The sequence below is a fragment of the Meles meles genome, chromosome 7, assembly GCF_922984935.1.
Source record: "Meles meles chromosome 7, mMelMel3.1 paternal haplotype, whole genome shotgun sequence".
NCBI classification, from domain to species: Eukaryota; Metazoa; Chordata; class Mammalia; order Carnivora; family Mustelidae; genus Meles; species Meles meles.
In genome coordinates this window covers 93,861,707-93,875,140 of record NC_060072.1, presented here as the reverse complement: position 1 = coordinate 93,875,140, position 13,434 = coordinate 93,861,707, and the positions used below count along the sequence as shown (strand labels likewise).

Sequence of the window (13,434 nt, the reverse complement as noted above, 5' to 3'; positions counted from 1 at the left end):
GATTATTGAGAGTTATGAATTTAGTACCATTGTGTTACCTGTAGAACTGGTATTCCTGGTGATGTTTTTAAGTCCTTTCTAGTCTTTTTTGCTTTTGGTATTTTTTTTCTCCATTCAAAGAATTCCTCTTAAAGCTTCTTGCAAGACTGATAAGGTTTTAAGAATACCTTTAGTTTTTGCCTGGAAAACTCTTCATCTTTCCTTCTATTATGAATGAAAGCCTTGCTGGAGAAAGAATTCTTGGCTGTAGGTTTTTCCCATTTAGCACATTGCATATGTCCTTCCATTGTTTTCTGGCCTGCCAAATGTCTGTGGACAGATCTGCTGAGAAGCTGGTCTGTCTCCCATTGTAGGATAAGGACATTTTTCTCCATGTCGTTTCCAGGGTTCTTTCCTTATCTATGTATTTTGTGAATTTGATTATGATATGCCTTGATGATGGCTGGCTTTTGTTGAGTTTAATGGAAGTTATCTGTACTTAGATTTTGATGTCTGTGTCCTTTCCCAGATTGGTGAAGTTTTCAGCAATAATTTCTTCAAAAAAACCTCTGCCCCTTTCTCTCTCTCTTCATCTTCTGTGAGTCCTATGATATGAATGTTATTATGTTTCACTAAATAACTATATTCCCTAAGTCTACCTTCATAGTTCATTACCTTTTCTTCTCTCTTCTTTTTTGTTTCATTATTTTCCATACTTTTATCTTCTATATCACTGATTTCCTCCTCTGCTTCATCCATTCTCCTTTTCATGCCCTCCATTTGTGCTTACATTGCAGTTATAACATTTTTAATTTTGGCCTGACTACATTTTCATTCTTTTTTCTCTGTAGTTATTGATTCTGTAGTGTCTTTTGAGCTTTTTTCTAGTCTGGTTTGTATCCTTACTATTGTTGTGGTACCTTTCTAAGTAGACTCTCTCCCTACCATTGCAACACATGTCTTAAACTTTCTTGAACCATTCTCCAGTGCTTCAACATTCGATCTTTGGCATTTGTTCCTTCAACATTCTCCCTGGTGCTCAAACTTTTCCTTCCTTATGTCTTTTATTATTTTTAAAAGCTCTAATTCCTCCATTATCTCCTTTCTTTCCAGAGTCCTTACAGAAGTCCTGCCTTCACTTGAACCCTGAGTGATGTAGGACCCTTGCTGTAAGAATTTGCAAATTTATGATTTCTTATAATTACAAAATTTTGTGATTCCATATGTAACTGACAGTATAACTTTAAACGAAATATGCTGATTCATGAGAGGTTAACAAAGATGGGAGGTAAGACAGTGTATTATTCCTCAGCAACTCTTTGCAGTTATAAACCCTAAAAGATCAAGTAGCTACTAGCACAAAGGAGAAAAGTAGGTTGAGTCTTGCAACATGCTGCATCAAAAAGGGAAGTAGCAGATGTTAATTAGGAAGGAGGAGGGTGGGGTTTGGGTGAGTCTGGTGGTGGGTATTAAGGAGGATGCATATTGCCTGGAGCACTGGGTGTAATGCATAAACAATGAATCTTGGAACACTGAAAAAAAAATTAAATTAAATTAAAAAAAGGAATTTGGGATGAGATGCCAAAAAGAACAACAAAATGGTGAATGGCGTTCCTCTTCATGTATCCTTCTTACTTTTCTCTATAGACAGTTCCTGTAATTCTGTAATTCCAACTGCCATGGAGAATGGGAATTGAGGAGTAGAGTCACCAAGGCATAGGGGACTAACCTCCATGCCCCAATTAATTTTCCTTTGGCCGACACTTATTTCAGAAGGACATAATGGGAAGATACAGGCTTTTAGGCATTGGCATTTCAGAATATGGTGTGTACTTGATATTAGACTGATCGAATCAAATGATTCAGTCTTGTGGAGAGATTCCTCAGAGAATAAAAACACCAGCATGTGGGAATGGGGGAGGGAAAGCTGGCCATGACAAAGGATGCTGGAGATTCTAAATTTCCTAAATCAAATATGCTAAATTTAGATTTGGCCAAATTGCATGAGCAAAAATGAGAGAGATTAAGGATGTACACAATAAATTGGGTGAGCCTCCAAAATATGGCTGAGGAAGAGAAACCAGACTTTAAATCTCACAATTTCTGATTTCTTTTATAAAAAGTTCCAGAAAAAGCAAAAATAATGTGTATGGCTGAAGGACATCAATGGATACCTGAATCCAATGGCTGGCATGGGGAGTATAGGGAATGGCTCTGAAGATACAAAAGGAATTATTTAATATGATGTGGATATTCTAAATATGCTTTCTCAGTAGTTATCTAAATATATTGGATTAAAATTATTGCACACACTTTTATGCAAGGTACATTAATATATTTCTTTAAATTGACATAACTATAATGAATCAATAATGAATCAATAATATTTAACTTATAGATGGTTTAAAGGATGGGAAGACCCCCAAACACAGACATAAATAAATCATACCTTGAATTTCTTCGAAGGTTCACTAACATTTGTATAATATAAGTGATTTTGACCGAAGTCTGATGTTCAATTATTTATACACAAAACAACTGATAAAATTTATAAATATTATATATTGCAATCAACTTCTTCCAAACTCCTGTTCATATTGACTCTTTTTGACCCCTTCCTATGAATCAAAAAATGTTCTTAGTGACATCTAGAGTGGTAAATCCTTACGAGAAAATTTTCAATTTACTTTTCCCAGATCCATCAGAGAAATCAGTATCCATAGCATCTCTAGCTTTATGAAATGTAGTTCTAAGATTATAAGACTTGAAAGCGAGAATTATCCCTTAATCCACATACTGCCGAATGGTGGTATTAACAGTCATGAAAACAATATTAATTGTGTTGTACATATCCATTAGAGCTCTGGAATGGTCAGGTGCTTGTCAATGAACAACAATATTTTGAAAGGAATCTTTTACTGAAGAGTAGGTCTCAACAGTGAGCTTAAAATATTCATAAGCCATGTTTGTTTGTAAACAGAGTACTTTCATTCAGGTCTTGTTATTCCACGTATGAAGCACAGGAAGAATACATTAAGCATAATTTTTAAGAGGCCTAGAACTTTCAGAATGGTCAATGAACATTGGCTTCAATTTAGAACCACAATCTGCAATAGCCTTAACAAGAGTGTCAGCCTAGCCTTTGAAGTTTTGAAGCAAGGCATTAGCTACTCTTTATCTATAAGTCCTAGATGCATCTTCATCCACTATAAGTCTTTTTCATTTGCATTGAGTGTATGGTTTAGTGTAGTCACCTTCATTAATGACTTTAGCTAGATCTTCTGGATAACTCACTTCAGCTACTACATTGATCCTGCTTATCCTGTACTTTGTGTTACGTAGATGGCTTCTTTCCTTAAACCTCATGATGTGTGCTTGCTTCAGATTTTTTTTTCTGTAGCTTCTTCACCTCTCTCAGTCTTCATAGAATTGAAGAGAATCAGGGCCTTTCTCTAGATTAGGCTTTGGCTTAAGGAATATTGTGCTTGTATTGATCTATCCAGATCAATAAAAATTTCTCCCTACCAGCAACAAGGATGCTTCACTTTCTTATCACTCATGCCTTTCACTGAAGTAGCACTTCATTTTAACAATGTTTATTCTTCCAATCCAAGAGCATGTAACAGTCTTCCATCTTTTTGTGTCTTCTTTCATGAGTGTTCTGTAGTTCCTCAAGTACAGGTCCTTTACCTCTTTGGTTAGGTTGATTCCCAGGTATCTTATGGTTCTTGGTGCTATAGTAAATGGAATCGATTCTCTAATTTCCCTTTCAGTATTTTCATTGTTAGTGTATAAGAAAGCCACTGATTTCTGTACATTGACTTTGTATCCTGCCACGTTACTGAATTGCTGTATGAGTTCTAGTAGTTTGGGGGTGGAGTCTTTGGGGTTTTCCATATAAAGAATCATGTCATCTGCAAAGAGAGAGAGTTTGATTCTTCCTTGCCATTTTGGATATATTTTATTTCTCTTTGTTGTCTGATTGCTGTTGCTAGGACTTCTAATACTATGTTGAACAAGAGTGGTGAGAGTGGGTATCCTTGTTGTGTTCCTGATCTAAATGGGAAGGCTGCAATTTATTTTTGTTGTGTACTTTTATTACTAACCTTAAAATGAAAATAGAGCTCTGAAATAATAATGTCCAAACAGTTACCAGATTTGTTAAAAAAAAAAAAAAACCCAAAACATTTTCAGACATCAGTGTTAGGCTATTGCCCATCTTCTTCCAAAAACCATTCACGATTAAATCCACTGCCAGACCTAAAGGCCTCTCCAGAAATCCCTTATCCTTTCAACTCTCAGCCCCAACCTGCTTATTATATCCACACCCGACCTAACTAATTTTGGATCTCATTATTCCCTTGAAGAATGCCTGCTCTGTGTTCAACAAATTTACCTATGCTTTCTTTTTTAAGTTATTACTTTATTAAAAAAATGTGAATATAGTTGGCACACAATGTTATGTTAGTTTCAGGTATACACTTAGTGATTTGACAAGTTTCTACAATATGCTATGTTTGCCACAAATTTAGTTACCCTCTGTCCCCTTACACTGGTTTTATAATATCATTGATTGTATTCCTTCTGTGTGTTTTACTCCCATGACTTATTCATTCCATAACTGAAAGTCAGTATCTCCCTCTCCCTTTCATCCCTTTTACCACGCCCCACCTCTCTTCTCACAACCATCAGTTTATTCTCCATATTTAAATACCTGATTATGATTATTATTTCTTTATAAATTTTTAAAAATAAGTCACTTATGATGAGAACCATATGGTATTTGTCTTTCTCAATCTGAGTTATTGCACTTATGATAATACCCTCTGTGTCTATCCACATTGCCTCAAATGGCAAGATCTCACCCTTTTTTCTGGCTGTGTATTTTTTCATTACATGTATTGCATATGCTTACACATGCTAATATATATATATATATATGTACACATACATATATATGTACATATATGTGTGTATAGACATGGATATAGATATATCACCTCTTCCCTATCCATTCATCTATTGTCAGACACTTGCATTGCCTTCATGTCTTGGTTATTGTAAATAATGTAAAATAATGTCAGCAAGCATATGGATGTGTATATTATTCAAATCGGTGGGTTTTTAGGGGGGTAGAAAATATCCAATAATAAAACCATTGGCTCCTAAGGTATTTCTTTTTTCTTTAATTAATTAATTTATTTATTTACTTTTTCAGTGTAACAGTATTCATTGTTTTTGCAAACACCCAGTGCTCCATTCAATACGTGCCCTCCCTATTACCCACCACCTGGTTCCCCCAAACTCCCACCCCCGCCCCTTCAAAATCCTCAGGTTGTTTTCCAGAGTCCATAGTCTCTTATGGTTTACCTCCCTTCTGATTTCCCTCAAGTTCCTTCTCCTCTCCATCTCCCAATGTCCTCCATGTTCTTTGTTATGCTCCACAAATAAGTGAAACCATATGATACTTGACTCTCTCTGCTTGACCTATTTCACTCAGCATAATCACTTCCAGTCCAGTCCATGTTGCTACAAAAGTTGGGTATTCATCCTTTTTTTTTTTTTTAATAAACATATAATGTATTTTTATCCCCAGGGGTACAGGTCTGTGAATCGCCAGGTTTGCACACTTCACAGCCCTCAACATAGCACATACCCTCCCCAATGTCCATAACCCCCTCCCCCTCTCCCAATCCCACCTCCCCCCAGCAACCCCCAGTTTGTTTTGTGAGATTAAGAGTCATTTATGGTTTGTCTCCCTCCCAATCCCATCTTGTTTCATTTATTCTTCTCCTATCCCCCAACCCCCCATGTTGCATCTCCATGTCCTCATATCAGGGAGATCATATGATAGTTGTCTTTCTCCGATTGACTTATTTCACTAAGCATGATACCCTCTAGTTCCATCCACGTCGTCGCAAATGGCAAGATTTCATTTCTTTTGATGGCTGCATAGTATTCCATTGTGTATATATACCACATCTTCTTGATCCATTCGTCTGTTGATGGACATCGAGGTTCTTTCCATAGTTTAGCTATTGTAGACATTGCTGCTATAAACATTCGGGTACACGTGCCCCTTTGGATCACTATGTTTGTATCTTTAGGGTAAATACCCAGTAGTGCAATTGCTGGGTCATAGGGTAGTTCTATTTTCAACAATTTGAGGAACCTCCATGCTGTTTTCCAGAGTGGTTGCACCAGCTTGCATTCCCACCAACAGTGTAGGAGGGTTCCCCTTTCTCCGCATACTCGCCAGTATCTGTCATTTCCTGACTTGTTAATTTTAGCCATTCTGACTGGTGTGAGATGATATCTCATTGTGGTTTTGATTTGTATTTTCCTGATGCCGAGTGATGTGGAGCACTTTTTCATTTGTCTGTTGGCCATCTGGATGTCTTCTTTGCAGAAATGTCTGTTCATGTCCTCTGCCCATTTCTTGATTGGATTGTTTGTTCGTTGGGTGTTGAGTTTGCTAAGTTCCTTATAGATTTTGGACACTAGCCCTTTATCTGATATGTCATTTGCAAATATCTTCTCCCAATCTGTCAGTTGTCTTTTGGTTTTGTTAACTGTTTCCTTTGCTGTGCAAAAGCTTTTGATCTTTTTTTTGTTTTGTTTTTTAAAGATTTTATTTATTTATTTGACAGAGAGAGATCAGAAGTAGACAGAGAGGCAGGCAGAAAGAGAGAGAAGGAAGCAGGCTCGCTGCTGAGCAGAGAGCCTGATGCGGGACTTGATCCCAGGACCCTGAGATCATGACCTGAGCCAAAGGCAGCGGCTTAACCCACTGATCCACCCAGGCACCCCAAAAAGCTTTTGATCTTGATGAAATCACAATAGTTCATTTTTGCCCTTGCTTCCCTAGCCTTTGCTGATGTTCCTAGGAAGATGTTGCTGCGGCTGAGGTTGAAGAGGTTGCTGCCTGCATTCTCCTCAAGGATTTTGATGGATTCCTTTCTCACATTGAGGTCCTTCATCCATTTGGAGTCTATTTTCGTGTGTGGTGTAAGGAAGTGGTCCAATTTCATTTTTTTGCATGTGGCTGTCCAATTTTCCCCGCACCATTTATTGAAGAGGCTGTCTATTTTCCATTGGACATTCTTTCCTGCTTTGTCGAAGATTAGTTGACCTAGAGTTGAGGGTCTATTTCTGGGATCTCTATTCTGTTCCATTGATCTCTGTGTCTGTTTTTGTGCCAGTACCATGCTGTCTTGATGATGACAGCTTTGTAATAGAGCTTGAAGTCCGGAATTGTGATGCCACCAACTTTGGCTTTCTTTTTCAGTATTCCTTTGGCTATTCGAGGACTTTTCTGGTTCCATATAAATTTTAGGATTATTTGTCCCAGTTCTTTGACAAAAAATGGATGGTATTTTGATAGGGATTGCATTAAATGTGTAGATTGCTTTAGGTACCATAGGCATTTTCACAATATTTATTCTTCCAATCCAGGAGCATGGAACATTTTTCCATTTCTTTGTGTCTTCCTCAATTTCTTTCATGAGTACTTTATAGTTTTCTGCATATAGATTCTTAGCCTCTTTGGTTAGGTTTATTCCTAGGTATCTTATAGTTTGGGGTGCAATTGTAAATGGGATTGACTCCTTAATTTCTCTTTCTTCTGTCTTGTTGTTGGTGTAGAGAAATGCAACTGATTTCTGTGCATTGATTTTATATCCTAACACTTTACTGAATTCCTGTACAAGTTCTAGCAGTTTTGGAGTGGAGTCTTTTGGGTTTTCCACAAATAGTATCATATCATCTGTGAAGAGTGATAGTTTGACTTCTTCTTTACCAATTTGGATGCCTTTAATTTCTTTTTGTTGTCTGATTGCTGAGGCTAGGACTTCTAGTACTATGTTGAATAGCAGTTGTGATAATGGACATCCCTGTCGTGTTCCTGACCTTACCGGAAAAGCTTTCAGTTTTTCTCCATTGAGAATGATGTTTGTGGTTCGTTTTTCCATAGATGGCTTTGATAATATTGCGGTATGTGCCTTCATTCCCTACACTTTGAAGAGTTTTGATCAGGAAGGGTTGCTGTACTTTGTCAAATGCTTTTTCAGCATCTATTGAGAGTATCATATGGTTCTTGTTCTTTCTTTTATTAATGTGTTCTATCACATTGATTTGTGGATGGTGAACCAACCTTGCAGCCCTGGAATAAATCCCACTTGATCGTGGTGAATAATCCTTTTAATGTACTGTTGAATCCTATTGGCTAGTATTTTGGCGAGAATTTTTGCATCTGTGTTCATCAAGGATATTGGTCTGTAGTTCTCTTTTTTGGTGGGATCCTTGTCTGGTTTTGGGATCAAGGTGATGCTGGACTCATAAAATGAGTTTGGAAGTTTTCCTTCCATTTCTATTATTTGGAACAGTTTCAGGAGAATAGGAATGAGTTCTACTTTAAATGTTTGGTAGAATTCCGCTGCAAAGCCGTCTGGCCCTGGGCTTTTGTTTGTTTGGAGATTTTTGATGACTGTTTCAATCTCCTTACTGGTTATGGACCTGTTCAGCCTTTTTATATCTTCCTGGTTCAGTTGTGGTAGTTTATATGTCTCTAGGAATGCATCCATTTCTTCCAGATTGTCAAATTTGTTGGCGTAGAGTTCCTCATAGTATGTTCTTATAATTGTCTGTATTTCTTTGATGTTAGTTGTGATCTCTCCTCTTTCATTCATGATTTCATTTATTTGGGTCCTTTCTCTTTTCTTTTTGATGAGTCTGGCCAGGGGGTTATCAATCTTATTGATTCTTTCAAAGAACAAGCTCCTACTTTCATTGATTTTTTCTATTTTTGTTTTGGTCTCTATTTCATTGATTTCTGCTCTGATCTTTATGATTTCTCTTCTCCTGCTGGGTTTAGGGTTTCTTTCTTGTTCTTTCTCCAGCTCCTTTAGGTGTAGGTTTAGGTTGTGTACTTGAGAACTTTCTTGTTTCTTGAGAAAGGCTTGGACTGCTATATATTTTCCTCTCAGGAATGCCTTTGCTGTGTCTCACAGATTTTGAACCGTTGTGTTTTCATTATCATTTGTTTCCATGAATTTTTTCAATTCTTCTTTAATTTCCTGGTTGACCCATTCATTCTTTAGAAGGATGCTGTTTAGTCTCCATGTATTTGGGTTCTTTCCAGCTTTCCTCTTGTGATTGAGTTCTAGCTTCAGAGCATTGTGGTCTGAAAATATGCAGGGAATGATCCCAATCTTTTGATACCGGTTGAGACCTGATTTGTGACCCAGGATGTGATCTATTCTGGAGAAGGTTCCATGTGCACTAGAGAAGAATGTGTATTCTGTTGCTTTGGGATGAAATGTTCTGAATACATCTGTGATGTCCATCTGGTCCAGTGTGTCATTTAAGGCCTTTATTTCCTTGTTGATCTTTTGCTTGGATGATCTGTCCATTTCAGTGAGGGGAGTGTTAAAGTCCCCTACTCTTATTGTATTATTATTGATGTGTTTCTTTGATTTTGTTATTAATTGGTTGATATAGTTGGCTGCTTTCACGTTAGGGGCATAGATATTTAAAATTGTTAGATCTTCCTGTTGGACAGACCCTTTGAGTATGATATAGTGTCCTTCCACATTTCTTATTAAACTCTTTGGCTTAAAATCTTATTGATCTGATATAAGGATTGCCACTCCAGCTTTCTTCTGATGCCCATTAGCATGGTAAATTGTTTTCCACCCCCTCACTTTAAATCTGGAAGTGTCTTCGCGTCTAAAATGAGTTTCTTGTAGGCAACGTATTGATGGGTGTTTTTTTGTTTGTTTGTTTGTTTTTCCATGTAAACATTTTGTTTTAATAAATAATGCCTACTCATGGCTTAGATTTTAAGTCACATTTACAGATGAGGAGCACTTATAGGCCCAAACAGATTAACAGTGAAGCTACTATTGCTGGCAGGAATGCATGTCCCCCACACATCTTCAGCCTAAAGAGCAGAGACTGAAAGTCAGAGAACACCACACACCTCACCCTCTAGGCTCGAGAACTGACAGCAGAAGACAAGAGAAGAGCAGAGACTCCGTGAATCTCCAGTAACCACCATCTGATGCCCTCACCTTCCTGCTACAAAAGCAAATGAAATTCATGCTTTTAGATAAGCTAAGGAGGAGGTTTCCTGATCATAGTAAGTGAAACTTTCTCTCATGTTAACAGTTATGCCAAGGGCATTAGCTACAGGGAGGATCCACTGATAAAATACAGTATAGTAGAACAGTGAAGAGGAAGCCACACAGATATCTTGTGTCTTCTAATATCAGAAACTTCCACATGACAGGAAAGCAGTGGATGAACTCCACCTTGCCCAAAGGTTTACTCCAAAAACTTCCTGTTGGCATTTGCACCAAATAAGGCACCCCGTACTTCTGACATCATCTGCTGGTCTATGAGATCCATCAGGCTTTCTAGGGTATTGGAAACTTTTATTTTACGATCCCCATTATAGATCTCACCTTCACCAGCTATTTCCTCAGGCAGGTAGGCCTCCTGATCAATTTGGACATCAACTTCTTTTTTGGTGGCAATTTTTTTTAAATATTTTATTTATTTGACAGAGAGAAATCACAACTAGGCAGAGAGGCAGGCAGAGAGAGGAGGAAGCAGGCTCCCTGCGGAGCAGAGAGCCCAATGCGGGGCTCGATCCCAGGACCCTGGGATCATGACCTGAGCCGAAGGCAGCGGCTTAACCCACTGAGACACCCAGGCGCCCCTTTGGTGACAATTTTATACATTGGAATCGCTTTCTGTGCTAGAGCCTTTACCAGAGGGAAATCCTTCTTCCTGCAAAGAACAATCATTCGGGGCTCCAACAATTGGTACAAACCCTGGAGGACCAGTCCATCCAGGAGCACTTGGTACCTGGTTGTATCTTTTACCACTTTGCTGAGTTTCTGTTTTGCTTCATTTAATAAGTCTGTAATAAGGTCATCTCTTGCTCTGAGGACTTTGAGCCTTGCTTGGTTCATCAAATTAGACATCTGAATCTTCTTCTGCTGCTCAATCTGCTTTTCTTTCTTCTCATAGTTTTCCATAATCTTCAGTCTTTGGGTTTGCACAAGATGACCTTTCTCAATGTTGAACTCTTCCTCAGGCTTCACATCAACTTCCTCTGCTTTTTCATTGGCTTCTTGTTCAATAAAAGCCATCATATGCTTAATCTGCTTTTGCACGTCAGCATCACTGAGGGCCATAACGAAAGCTGGACTAGGCTTGAGGCCCCACTTTCTCTAGCTTACACTGGAAGAGGGTGGTGAAACGAAGGGGAAGAAAGAAAATGCAGTCGATGGGTTTTGTTTTTTTATCCATTCTGATACCCTGTGTCTTTTGATTGGGGCATTTAGCCCATTAACATTCAGGGTAACTATTGAGAGATATGAATTTAGTGCCATTATTAGCCTGTAAGGTGACTGTTACTGTATATTGTCTCTGTACCTTTCTGATCTACTACTTTTCGGCTCTCTCTTTGCTTAGAGGACCCCTTTCAATATTTCCTGTAGAGCTGGTTTGGTGTTTGCAAATTCTTTCAGTTTTTGTTTGTCCTGGAAGCTTTTGATCTCTCCTTCTATTTTCAATGATAGCCTAGCTGGATAGAGTATTCTTGGCTCCATGTTTTTCTCGTTTAGTGCTCTGAATATATCATGCCAGCTCTTTCTGGCCTGCCATGTCTCTGTGGATAAGTCTGCTGCCAATCTAATATTTTTACCATTGTATGTTACAGACTTCTTTTCCTGGGCTGCTTTCAGAATTTTCTCTTTGTCACTAAGACTTGTAAATTTTACTATTAGGTGACGGGGTGTGGACCTATTCTTGTTGACTTTGACCAGGGTTTTCTGCACCTCCTGGATATTGCTGCTTGTTCCCTTTGCCATTTTAGGGAAATTCTTTCCAATAATTCTCTCCAATAGACCTTCTGTTCCCCTCTCTCTTTCTTCTTCTTCTGGAGTCCCAATCATTCTAATGTTGTTTCGTCTTATCGTGTCACTTATCTCTGGAATTCTCCCCTCATCTTCCAGTAGCTGGTTTGTCCCTCTTTTGCTCGGCTTCTTTATTCTCTGTCATTTGGTCTTCTATATCACTAATTCTTTCTTCTGCCACATTTATCCTAGCAGTGAGAGGCTCCATTTTTTATTGAACCTCATTAATAGCTTTTTTTATTTCAAATTGCTTAGATTTTAGTTCTTTGATTTCTCCAGAAAGGGCTATTATATCTCCAGAGAGGGTTTCTCTAATATATTCCATGCCTTTTTCGAGCACGGCTAGAATGTTCAGAATCGTCATTCTGAATTCTTGATCTGACATATTACCAATGTCTCTGTTGATTAGGTCTCTAGCCTGTGGTACTGCCTCTTGTTATTTTCTTTGTGGTGATTGTTTTCTGCCTTGTCATTTTGTCCAGAGAAGAGGATATGAAGGATCAAGTAAAATACTAAAAGGGTGGCAAAGACCCCAGAAAAATGTGCTTTAACCAAATCAGAAGAGACCCCAAATTGTGGGGGGGAGAAAGGGGATAAAAAGAGGTTCAGAAAAAGAAAGAAAAAAATTTAAAAAATAAAACAAATAAAAAATATAAAAAAGAAAGAAAAATATATATTTTAGATAAAGTAGTCAAAAAACGTTAAAAAAGAAAAGGGTAAAAATTTTAAAATATTTAGCAGAAGAAGAAAAAAGAAAGAAAAGAAAAAAAATTGAAAAAAAATTGAATTAGCCGCAAGACTAAAGAATCATGGGGAGAAAGCCATGAGTTCCATGCTTTGCTTTCTCCTCCTCTGGAATTCCGCTGCTGTCTTAGGTATTGAACCTGCTTTCCTTGATAGAAGAACTTCGTCCTCGCTGGATATTTTGTTGGTCTTCTGGGGTAGGGGCCTGTTGTAGTGACTCTCAAGTGTCTTTGCCCGAGGCGTTATTGCACCACCCTTACCGGGGGCCGGACTAAGTAATGCACTCAGGTTCGCTTTTGATAGCTTCTGTTCCCTAAACGCTTTCAGTAGAGTTCTGGAGGATGGGAATGAAAATGGCGACCTCCTAGTCTCCGGTCCGGAGGAGCCGAGAACCCGGGGCCCCACTCCTCAGTGCGTCCCCAAAGGACAGCACCCAATCACTCCTGTATCCCCAGCCTCCAGCCGCGCTTGGAGCTCACCCAGCCCGCGACCAGTTCAAGGTAAACCCGAGCTGAGAACTTTGTCTCTGTCTCTATAGCTGGCTTCTCCCTTCTAACACCTGTCAGCTCTGCGACACTCCGACACCCCCGATCCTTCTATGACCCTGCGGGACCTGGGTCCACGCTGGCCCCGCGTGGGCTTCACCCCGGTTTAGCCTCTGGAGCAATGTCCCTCAGTGGAACAGACTTTTAAAAGTCCTGATTTTGTGCTCTGTTGCTCTGCCACTTGCTGGAAGCCGGTCCCTCTCCCCGCAGTCTATCTCCCTGTCATTTTAGATTCACTTCTC

At 38.8% G+C, this 13,434-nt stretch overlaps 1 protein-coding gene across 1 annotated transcript; it reads right to left on the bottom strand.

Moving 5' to 3' along the window:
* Positions 1-10,170: 10,170 nt before the first annotated feature.
* On the bottom strand, positions 10,171-11,231 carry LOC123946685 (V-type proton ATPase subunit E 1-like). Its single transcript, XM_046012330.1, has 2 exons — positions 10,716-11,231; positions 10,171-10,518 (listed from the first exon to the last, which is right to left on the bottom strand). The coding sequence occupies exons 1-2, from the start codon at positions 11,178-11,180 to the stop codon at positions 10,303-10,305; spliced, it is 681 nt and encodes a 226-aa protein (XP_045868286.1). The 5' UTR covers positions 11,181-11,231; the 3' UTR covers positions 10,171-10,302.
* Positions 11,232-13,434: the final 2,203 nt, after the last annotated feature.